At 38.4% G+C, this 12,178-nt stretch overlaps 1 protein-coding gene across 1 annotated transcript in view; it reads right to left on the bottom strand.

Moving 5' to 3' along the window:
• Positions 1-12,178, bottom strand: part of Ppp3r1 (protein phosphatase 3 regulatory subunit B, alpha) — a 37,627-nt gene that overhangs the window by 11,576 nt on the left and 13,873 nt on the right. The window contains exon 2 of the mRNA XM_021654145.2: positions 5,435-5,474. Within this exon, the coding sequence (XP_021509820.1) occupies positions 5,435-5,474 (40 nt within the window). The remainder of the gene's footprint in view (positions 1-5,434; positions 5,475-12,178) is intronic.

Raw genomic sequence — 12,178 nt, 5'->3', positions numbered from 1 at the left:
GTCATTAAAACAATTAAAATGGAATGCTGGCAAAGACGTGGAGTGGGGGCAGGGCTCTCACACACTGCTCCTGGTAATGTCTCTAAGTGAAGCCACTGCATCAGTATGCGACCCAGCTACACCACCCAAGCATGTCCCCAACGAACTCTCATGAAAGAATGGAGTTATGTTAACTTCAGGAAAACAGACTGACTGGAGGTTATAATACTAAGCAAAATATCTCAAACCCAGAATGAGAAATACCCCATGTTTCCTCTCAGTTTTGAACTAATATATATGTCATGAATGTAGAATCAAGATTGTCTGAGGAAAAGGATAAGAGAAGGGGATATGACTATAGCACATACATTTTAATGGAATGGATTTCTGAAACCTATCACTATGTACACTATGTATTATTATATAACTGAGTGTATTATAAACCAATAAAAACAAAACAACTTCTGAGACCAGCAGTTTAATACCTATATTCTACACAAAACAGATCAACTAACAAGTGAACAAAGCAAAGACAGTTACTACCAATATATGAAAGACTGATGAGGTACAGCATAACATGGAGAGCCCCGTGCATCCCCTCTGTCTGTTTCCATCTGAAGAGCTCAGACTTTTATGGGGTGGGAGATGATGACTCAAAGCACACTCCCTGCTCTTGCACAGAACCTGGCCAGATTCCAGTACCCACATCCGGGTAGCTAACAACTTCTTCTAACTCCAGATTTAGGGACTCTCTTTTGACCTCCCCAAACACTTGCACACAGAGACCCAGGCATAAACATAATTAAAAACAAAAATGAAACTAAATGGCTAGATTTTAGATATATCACAAATTTAAAAAACAGGAATTGTTCATGCAGGCTTTCAGTACTTCTAGATTGAAATGTAGATACTTTAAAACCGTTAGTCAAGTAACAGTCAAATGTATAAAGGCCAGGCATCACCAACACCTCATAAACTGGGCCATAATTCCAGTATTCAGAATATCAAGAAGGAGGATCAGAAGCTGATGGTCAACTTTGGTTCCACAGAAAGTGCAAGGCCACTTATATACACACACGAGACCAGGTTTCAAAAAAGGAAGCCAAGAATTACTAAGCTAGATGTGGTGACACATGCCTATGAGCCAAGTCCATGGGAGGGTGAAGCAGAAGAGCTTAAATCCAAGGATCTATACCACTACAGGTAAGTCTGGGCTACATAGCAGAAAAGCACAAACTGGCCCCAGAACATCCCCAAAACACAAGGGTACAAGTGAATTCAAACTGAAAAGAGTGATTTTTAACCCTGCAAAACCCAAGTCATAACTCTCTGCAAGGCAAGAGTATTGAAAGTAAGCAGAACCAGTCACAACACAAGGGCTACCAGGGATGTTTCTACTGTCAACAGCAGAATGATCGGGAACCTGGGAAGCTTCAGACTGTGGTAACCTACCAACAATCTCCACTCCAGTTCCAAAGAATCAATCCTTTCCTGTAAAGGCTCTTTCACATGACAGTCTTGACTTCTTTCAAAGAAGACATTAGCTACCTGGTCACCATCAGTCCTTAATGCATGAATTACTAAGACTCCACTTCTTTGTTTTAGTTCCCCGATATCAAGTGCTCAGCCCATCATGTTCATGCTCTTCATTTCTGACGCCCAACATTTCTGAATAGCTACTTGGTGTTACTAAGGTTCTTTCTTAAAAAGCACTTTATTTATGTGCCAGGAAAACTCATTAGACACTGTGTCTGTTTCTTTTCTGTAGTGGGTCCTTCCTTCCTCCTACTCACTTGGCACAATCAGCCAGTCACTGCTCCATTTCCCTGAAAGTGCACACCTATATCTACATCTTCTCTGAGCCTACTGTGCTATGCAGGGTTCTGCTACAAATAACTAAGTCAAATTAGTTAGCTGACAGACCATAGATTTTTATTGTTTTTTTGAGACACAGGTTCATTACATATTCTATGACTTCCAACTCATGATGCTCCTTCTCCCACAGCTTCCAAAGGCTCATTACAGATGTATGCCACCTTACCTGGGTCTAGGCATTGGGTTTTTTATTTTTATTAATTACAGTTTATTCACTTTGTATCCACCTGTAGCTCCTTCCTTCTTCCCCTCCCAATCCCATCCTCCTTCCCTCTTCTTCCATTCCATCTGATCCTAGTCTATCAGGTCTCATCAGGAGTGGCTGCATTGTCTCCCTATGTGGCCTGGTATGGCTGCACCCCCCCTAAGGGGGAGGTGATCAAAGAGCAGGCCAATCAGTTTATGTCAGAGACAGTCCCTGTACCCATTATTAGGGAACCCACTTGGACACTGATAAACATACTAAAATCTGTACACCTAAAGAAGCTAATCAAGAAAGAGGACTCTGGGTAAGATGCTCAATCCTCATTTAGAAAGGCAAAGAGGATGGGCATCAGAAGAGGGAGAAAACAGGGAACAGGACAGGAGCCTACTACAGAGGGCCTATGAAAGACTCTACCCTGCAGGGTATCAAAGCAGATGCTGAGACTTATAGCCAAACTTTGGGCAGAGTGCAGGGAATCTTTTGAAAGAAGGGGGAGATAGAAATACCAGGAGGGGATAGGAGCTCCACAAGGAGAACAACAGAACTAATAAATCTGGACACAGGGGTCTTTTCTGAGACTGATACTCCAACCAAGGACCATCCATGGAGATAACCTAGAACCCCTGCACAGATGTAGCCCATAGGCATTGATTTTTAATGCTGGAAGACAAACGGGAAGGGAAAAGAGACACAGTAGGCAAGAAAGAAGAGTGGAGGGAAGGAAGACTACAATAAACTTTTAAGAACATTTATAAGCCATACTATGAAATTGCACTATCAATAAAGTACTGCCTACCCTCAAATCAGGAAGCTACAAGGTGAACATTAAGTTTCTAGCTCCAGAACATTGCAACACAAGAGAACAAATCACACCAGACTCTTACAAACAAACCCTAGGTCACTTTTACCTTCCAAACCTCACATAAACAAAGTGGCACTTGAGAACTCGGGCTGCCCAGAGTCCTGCTGGTTTTTTCTGAATATCAGAGCATGGTCTGAATTATGCTCACAATTGTTGACAGTGAAAAAGGAAACTGTGGTTTCCACACTAATAGACCTACTATAACTAGAAAACTGACAGGTATCGTGCTTACAAAAGAGATTATTAAAACAAACAAACAAAAAACCCACCACCACCAAATGTCAACTCCGAGAATGAAGCTGTTCAGAAAGAACAAAATTACAATTTGAAAACCAGGCAGAGCAGGTACGTAAATAGCAGGGCAGACAGGACTAAAGTAACACAAGTATAAAGTATAAAACAAGTATAAAGTATAAAAACATGACCAAGCACATGAGTCATATGCTGTTATTTTATCAATGAAATATACAGTACGAAAGAATAAGTGCATTTTATGCATCAAATATTTTTCAAAATTTAATTTCTAACTGCCAAGGTTTAACATGAATTACAACACGCTAAGACAGAAAAGTGATCTTAAAGGGCCATCCACAAGAAAAGAATCTCCACAAGGCAGCCTACACAGGCTACCGCCAGTACTGTGCACACACGAAGTGACCTAAATGCTTTCAAAGCTCTTACTACAACATGCTGTTCAAGTAAACCAATTCCAACTCTAAATTAACATCCAACCTTTCAAATATTAAGCTTCCACCTAATGTATATATGAATTTAAGACCTAGGCTGACAAAATGACTCAGAGTAAGGGGCCTGAGGAGAGGAGTTCAATCCCTGGAACTCACATATATACAGGAGAGAACTGACTGACTCCACAGTTTTCTAACTTCCATGCATGTTCCATGGCATGTGTCCACACATGTACACCATATACACACAGTAAGACTAACCAGGCCTGATGTGGTCATAGATAGGAATGGCCCCTAATAGGTGCATAGATTTCAGTGGAGTGGTACTATTTGAAAGGATTAGGAGGTATGGCTGTAAGCCAGGCCCAGCAGCATTATCTCTTCCGGCTGCTTGCGCTTCTGGGTGTAGAACATTTAGCTCTTTATCCAGCAACATGTCTGCTTGCATACCTCCATGGCCCCTGCCATGATAATGGACTAATAAACATCTAAAACTGTAATAGGCCCCAATTAAATGCTTTCTTTTTTAGGAGTTGCCATGGTCACGGTGTCTCTTCATAGCAACAGAACCTTGACTCCTGTATGCGTTTAATCCCAGCACTCGAGGAACAGAGGCAGGCAGATCTCTATGAGTTCAAGCCAGCCTGGTCTACAACACAAGTCCAGGACAGCCAAGGCTATACAGAAAATCCCTGTCTAAAAACAAAAACAGACTAGGCACAGCTACACAGTGAGAACTGGCTTCAAGGACAGACAGGTCACAACAGACAAGGGGCTGGCAAAATTGCTTATCCAGTGAAGGTGCTTGCTGCCACGTCTAATAACCTGCCTCATCTGGACTTTTTGAACCCGTATGGTGCAGAGAGAAAACTAATCCTTGTTAGTTGTCCTCTGTTCTCTAACTGACAGTGTGGCACACACTTAACTCCCACCCACACATATGTACAAATAAATAAAATGTAAATAAAAATAAAAACATGCCCAAAATTATGAAGAAACATGTATAGTATCTAAAGAAGTCTTTGACAACTAACTTTCTTTAAAATTTATTTGTTTGTGTTTCTTTGAATGCCGTTTTCATGCACACCAGAGGAGGGCATCAGATTCTATTACAGATGGTTGTGAGCCACCATGTGGTTGCTGGGAATTGAACTTGGGACCTCTGGAAGAGCAGTCAGTGCTCTTAACCACTGAGCCACCTTCTCCAGTCCGACAACTGACTTTAAGAAATCTGCAGGTCTTCAGACAGTCACCCCCTCCCCATTCTATCAGGATCCAAAATTTTCAACTTTCAAATTACAAAATAAAAATTTAACATGTTTCTCCTTCCTGAATATATGGAAGTAGATTCTACTCTCCAGGCCAGGTGGCAGCTGATCAGTTATATGATAAGTTCTAGCCCACAAAATACCAGTTTTCATGTTCTAATTCCTTTCCTCCAATAGTTTCAGGAATTCTAGGTACAGCAATTAACATTACAAAACAAGAATCAAGACCCTTGAATCAACAAGAAAAAAATAACCCGACCAAAAAAAAAAAAAAAAGATTAAATTCACTTTGAAAAGAACTCTTTCTTAGGCTACAGAGATTTGGAGGAGGTTTTAATCCGTAATTACAACATTGTGCATATATTAATAACAAAATCTATTTCTTAAAAATATTCCCTACTCTGGTAACTTAAAGGATGTGTGTTCCATGAATTCTCCATTTTAAATGTGGCTATACTTTATATAAAAACAGTACGTACACACCACTGAGGTACGGTACTCCCACTACACACAGATTTATAAGAAAAACAAATGCCTGTTGCTGTTATATTCAACTTACAGTGTGAGCACATTTCCAAAGGGTAACTCGCCTCATTTCCCTGGGGGAGGAAGAAAGAATCAATTAGTTATGAGATACACCCAAACATCTTTAGAATATTAAACAACTATTTTATATGACAAAACAGGTAAATGAGGCATAAATTAACACATTTATGTTCAGAATTATAAACTATACTTTTTAACTGGTAAGAAAACATATTAGGTAATATGGTTGACAAAGAGTAAGTCCTTGTTAAGACATGCAACCATTTGACTGAAGTATAATTTAAGTATTTTTAATACCATAAACATTCTACACACAAAAATCCCCATAGTAGAGACTGTCAATGCACTCAGTTGTCTGGCTGGGTGAACTATGTTTGTTTTATTTCTTTTTCTGAAACACTGTTTCAAGGCTCAGGCTGGCTGAACTTCTTATATAGGTAAATAAGGATGATGCTGAACTCCTGAATCTCCTGTCTCAGTCCTCTAACTACTGGGATTACAGGCTTGTTGCCAACACATCAGGCTAATGAACTTATTTTGATAAAAAGCTCAGAGTGAGAACATTCCTGTCATTTCTGCTTAAACTTTAACGAGGCTGCAAAATGAACTGTTAAGAAGAAAATCCTTGTTATCAATTACACCCATTCGGTAAAACTGCATTCTCAAAATCCTGTACAACTGAAATATTAGTAACATGTTAACAGAACGTTAAGAAACAGCCCACCATTTAAAACTTACTTCTAAGTTTTTCTTTATATAAGAAGTCATCCTGTTCCTTAATTTATGTACTCTCCCCATACTAGAGCAGGGAAAGAGTGTTCTAGGAAAAATACAGGCCTAGGTTTCCTAAAGCTAACATGTTTTAAACTTACACAAGAAAGTCTGCAGAATTCAAACATTGTACAATATGACCAATTTATTCACAAGATCACTTGATAATAAATAAATGCATTTGTTTGATGTTCAAAATAAACTATGTATCTGGATTTTGGACAAACAACTCTGTCTGGCATGGAACTTAATACGTATACCAGGCCAGCGTCATAGAAACCTGCCTGCCTCTGCCTACCATGTACTAAAAGTGTGTGCCACTATGCCCAGCATAAGAACTAGCATTATACTGATCAAAAAACAAAGAAACATATGAAGTTGAACTCAGAGATCCACCTGCCTCTGCCTCCCAAATGCTGAGATTAAAGGGGTGCGCCACCACTGCCCGGCTGTCAACTGTCTTTTTAAAATGACTTTAGAAGATGAAATTTTCAAAATGGCCTGTTAATCTAGTCTAACGTAATTCCCATACTTAAAAAAAAATGTGTATACATGTTTGGCCTGCAAGTATGCCTAGTGCCTTTGTAGGGACAGGCTAACTGCCATTTGGGTGCTAGGAATCAATCAAATCTGGTCCTCTGGAAAAGCAGTAGGAGCCCTTAACCACTACCCCCTCTTCAGCTATCACATACTTTCTTATTTATTGGCCATACAAAAATAGAAGGCATTATTCTATGTCTTCTATGTATTCTATTATTCATTATTCTATTATTATTATTCATTATTCTATGTATTCTAGTATGTTCTCTTAGAGAACATACTATATTAGTACACTTCAAGCTCCCCAGCAGCAAACACTTGCTTTGTATACTATATCCTTTAGAGAAAAATACAGAAAACATTTAAATGTTCTTATCACTAAAATATGCTTTCATAAATATGAAGTCAAACTTTATTCTGATGGAAAAATGCTGACTACTGAACCACTATAGACGAACTTTCAACAGACCATTCGCAAATAGGTGTTTCCTCTATGTGTCAACCCTCAATTTGCCCAAGAACAAGACCTCAACAGTAAACAAATTCAAAGAGCTTGGGTACTATATCCAAAACAGTGTTTTACAAAGCAACCAGTATACTATGCGTAATCGCTGTACAAGCATTTAAGAGTCAGGATTTTAGAATACAATCCAAATATATAAGCTATATGTTTAGTATTGTTGGATACAACAAAACTTTTATTTAAAATTTGTTTAATTTTATGTGCATTAATGTGAAGGTGTCAGATCTCTTGGAATTGGTATTACAGACCGTTGTGAGCTACCATGTGGATGCTGAGAATTGAACTTGGGTCCTTTGGAAGAGCAGGCAGTGCTCTTAACCACCGAGCTATCTCTCTAGCCCCAGAAAAAGCTTTTATACAAGAAAGCCTTCCAAGTTCACAGAGACAAAACCTGCTGGCCTTCCCATATGCTGCTTCCCATATGCTGCCTCCAAACAATGATACTGCTCTTCAAAGGAAATCTTACAAAGTCCTAAGATCCTTCAGATTCCTCAAATGTGTTGACTTTATTACCTTTAAGTTAAAACTAAATGAAGACATTTTAAAAATAGAATGAGCTAATAGATATCGAAAACAGTCTAGAAGTTAACTGAATTAATTATGGGTGGAAAGGGGGAAGACAAACATTTACGAGATGAAAATAACATTAAAATGACATGTGAAATTACACTGATGTTGCTGGCTCCTCGTTAGAGACTTCACATTCATAATTTCATTTACTCTCCAAGCTATCCTTCAGGGAGGTAGGGTAACAAGGTTAAGCAACAAGTATACAAAAATAGAAAAAATTCAAACTAATTTTGAAGCTAATAAAACCGTAATGCCAATACTTCTAAGTTTGTTCCACAAAATGTAAAGGGAGGATCACTTTCAAATTAGTTTCACAAAACCAGAATCATGCCAAAACCAGAATCAAAACCAAATCAAGCAGTGGTTCTCAACCTGTGGGTTACCAACTCCTTTTGGGATCAAATGACTCTTCCAGAGGTTGCCTAAGCCCATGGAAAAACACAGATATTTACATCACGATTCATGACAATAACAAAATTACAGTTATGAAGTAGCAACAAAAGTAACTTTATGCTTGGGGGAGGTCACCTCAAGATGAGGAACTGTATTAAAGGGTCTCAACATATAAGGTTGGTTGAGAACCACTGAAATAAAGAGAACACAAACAGAAAACTACAGATCTACTTCCCTGAAAAACAGAGATGCAAATATTCTCAGCAAGATATTTGCAAATTGAATTCAGGAACACCTTAAGATGACCATGTATCATGACCAAGTGAACTACATCCCTGAAATGCAAGGTTAGTTCAACATAGGCAAATTGATAAATGCAATACATTACATAAAGTTAGAACAAATGTCATAAATATCCATCACAATGGATGCAGAAAAGGCACTTGACAAAGTTCAACTAACTTTCATGATAAAAGTCCTGGAAACATTAGGAACAGGTGGAACATACATCAAAATAAAGGATTTCTAGAATAAGCCAACAACCAATACCAGATTAAATGGAGAACTAAGAGCATTTCCTCCAGAATCAATAACACAGATGTCCACTCTCTTTTCTTAGTCAAGGAAGTATCCAAAATCTTAACTAGAGCCACATAGAGGAGAAAGTTATAAAAGGGGTAACAAGTAATCAAACTGACCCTATTCTGTTTAAAGACCTTACAGATCCAACAAAATGCTCTGAATAACCACTTTCAGTAAAGTCGTACAACGCAGTCAATGTATGAAAGTCAGCAAGCAACCTTCAAATACTCAATAAACTCACAGAGAAAGAAATTAGGCAATGCCTGTCAAAATGCCAATGACATTCTTCAGAGAACTAGAAAACAAACAACAAAACAAAACAAACAAAAAAAAAACAAGAACTCATATGGAACCAGAGAAAACCATGAATATCCAAAAACAAATGCGAAGAGAAACAGCACAGCTGCAAGTATTATGATAACTGATCTCAAACTATACAAGGGTTACAGTAACAAAGACAGCCTGATACTGGCATAAAAAAGGGCAGACCAATGGAACAGAATACAGGACTTTAAAAGAACCAAAGCTATGGCTACCTACTTCTTGAGAAAGGTGTCAAAAACATGCAGTGGAAAAAGATTATTCAACAAATGGTACTGGGCAAACTGCCTATCCAGACAGAAAAAGGAAATTAGGTAGGATCTTTCACCCATTCAGTGTGGAACAAAGGCCTTATCTTAACACCTGAAATGCTGGCTCCCCTAGAAGAACACAGAGGGAAGGCCCTTCAAAATACAGGTTTAGGCAAGAACTTCCCAAGAGCATATGTAAGTAGCCACATGAATAAGCAGAAGGAACTCCATGAAAGTAAAGTTTCTAACAGCTAACAGACAACCACCGGATAGGAGAGAAACAGCCAGTAACCATACTCCAGACAGGAGAAAACTGTCAGTAACTATACTCCATGCATACGGAAGAAAACCATCAGTAACCATACTCCAGACAGGAGAAAATCATTAGTTAACCATACTCCAGACAGACAGCTAATAGCCAGAATTTTTAAAGAGCCACAGAAATTAAACATCAAATCAACAAATGGTCTAATTAAAATTATAGACACACAAACCCCCAAATATAAAGAAAACCCCACAAATAACCAGTACCTATTTTTTTTAACTGTCCAGCATCCCTAGTCACCTGAGAAATGCAAACTAGAACCACTTTGAGCATACCACCTTGCCCCATTATTGGTTAGCATTAAGACACCCAAAAACAAATGTTGGCAAGGATGTGAAGAAAGAAGAATCCTTAGTCACTGCTGGCAGAATGCAAACCAGTACAATATTATAGAAATCAGTATGAAAGCATCTCAAAAAACTAAAACTAGAACTATAATATGACCCAGGAAAACACTTCTCAGCATACCCTCAAGGTATAACTAAGCTATCACAGGGAGACTTGCACATTCATGCTCCTTGCTGCTAACATTCAGAAGAGCAAAGAAAGAGAACCAGGCTAGGAGTGTCCTTCACAGATAAGTGGACAATGAAAATGTGATATAGACATATCATATGTGTATATTTACTGTATAATAAAATAAAATGGAATTTCCAGTAAATTCCATGAATCAGAAAATAATCAATACTAACCAAAGCAACCTAATTTCTGAATGACAAATGGCAACCTCTCATAAGCAGATCCTAGTCTGTACACATGTGGGGTAAAGTCTGAAAAAATTGGAAAGGAAGCCCTGAGTGCTGGGCCCAGGGTAGAGCAAAAGGATACATGAGATATGGAAGAGGAAACAGATTGAAGAGGATAGAGGAGGGATAAGGGGGTAAGAAAAAAGTGTTGGAATGAAGTGGAAAGAAAAAGCACTAAAACAGTTTGCAAGACTTTGTATGCTAACTTTAATTTAAATATAAAAAGCTCAGCTTTGTCACAATATATCATTAAAAGTTTATATGTCTTATACAAGAGAAACATGAAGTTATTAAAGCATTTTCCCACCTGAGAAAACATACCCAAGAGGCTAAACTAGCACAGCTATGTTGACTGTCTAGCACAACAGTCATCACTACACAAGCATGGCGAGCAGACAGCATGCACCAGGTGAGGGGTGCTGACAAACAAGTGAGAAAATGTCAACAGTATGACGTGAAACTGTCTTATTCAACCCTTCCTGTTGGCCACAATACTAACTTGGTATTTGGTTCTAATTTTACACAAAATGCATATAATCAACCCCTAAACTAGAATATTGCATGGGCATAACATCACCAATTATCACAATTGAAAGAAATAATCTCCAGCAGAAAACAAAACAAAACAATAAAGCAGAAGGCCAAGTTGTAGAAACCACACTGACCAATGGCTGCAAGGGCTGAAGTACAAAGACAGAGAGTGACCAAAGAACACTAATGTTTGGAGGATCACATGATAGATGAACCTAGAAGGACACTGTAAGACAAGCACTTAAATTTTGAATGAAAAATCTGTAGTATCCAGAAGGCAGATGATAAAAGCACTAGAAGAATTAAAGGAAAGTACAACCCACAGGGAAAAAAAAATTAACCTATTAGTCAACAAACTGTGGCTCAGGCCAAGCTTGGCCTAACACCAGCTTTTTATTCATACACCATAAACCCATCAAAAGTGTAACAATACTAGACTCAAAGATTTGTGCAACCATCACCACAACCCATCACCCCTCAACGTTTGTAATCCTCAAACACCATTCACACCATCCATGGGAAGCACCATTTTACCTCCAGGCTCTAGAACTATTCTGGCTCTAACATATGAAAACACACACAATAAGTAACTGGCTCTGTGTAATACAATCAGCTTTAGTTGTTCAAATGGCTACATGAAACCAATATATTGTCCAAGCATGGTACCCCACCCTTGTAGTCCCAGAATTTAGGAAGCTGAGTCAGGAGGACTGCCAGTTTGAGCCAGCCTGAGCTACACAGTAAAAGAAAAGAACCAGTGTGTGTCTTTTTACTGCTTGGTAATGTGTCATCCTATGACTACATCAAGGTGTATTTACCCACACATCTGGCAAAACAGACATTGGGACTCTTTCTACTTCTTACCTACCCTGAATAATGTTATTATGAACATTCATGAAGAATTTTTTTTTTAGTTTGTTTTTTTTTTTTTTTGTATTTTTAGGGAGGAGGAAGACCTGACCAATGAATAAATAAAAAGTGGAATATCCAATATAACAAAAATTGTCAACAATAAAAGAATTATACTCATTCTTTTTTAGTTTTCTCAAACAGTCTTTACCACATTGACCTCTAATTCACAAACCTGTTCAGCCTCCTAAGTGCTTAGATTATTACAGACATGAACCACCTTGCCCAGCTAATTATACTGATTCATGGGGCACAGATTCACTGCAAGAATACTATGCTAAAGATGCCAGTTGCA

Source organism: Meriones unguiculatus, chromosome 12 (genome assembly GCF_030254825.1).
Source record: "Meriones unguiculatus strain TT.TT164.6M chromosome 12, Bangor_MerUng_6.1, whole genome shotgun sequence".
Classification (NCBI taxonomy): domain Eukaryota; kingdom Metazoa; phylum Chordata; class Mammalia; order Rodentia; family Muridae; genus Meriones; species Meriones unguiculatus.
This window is presented reverse-complemented; position numbering and strand designations above follow the sequence as displayed.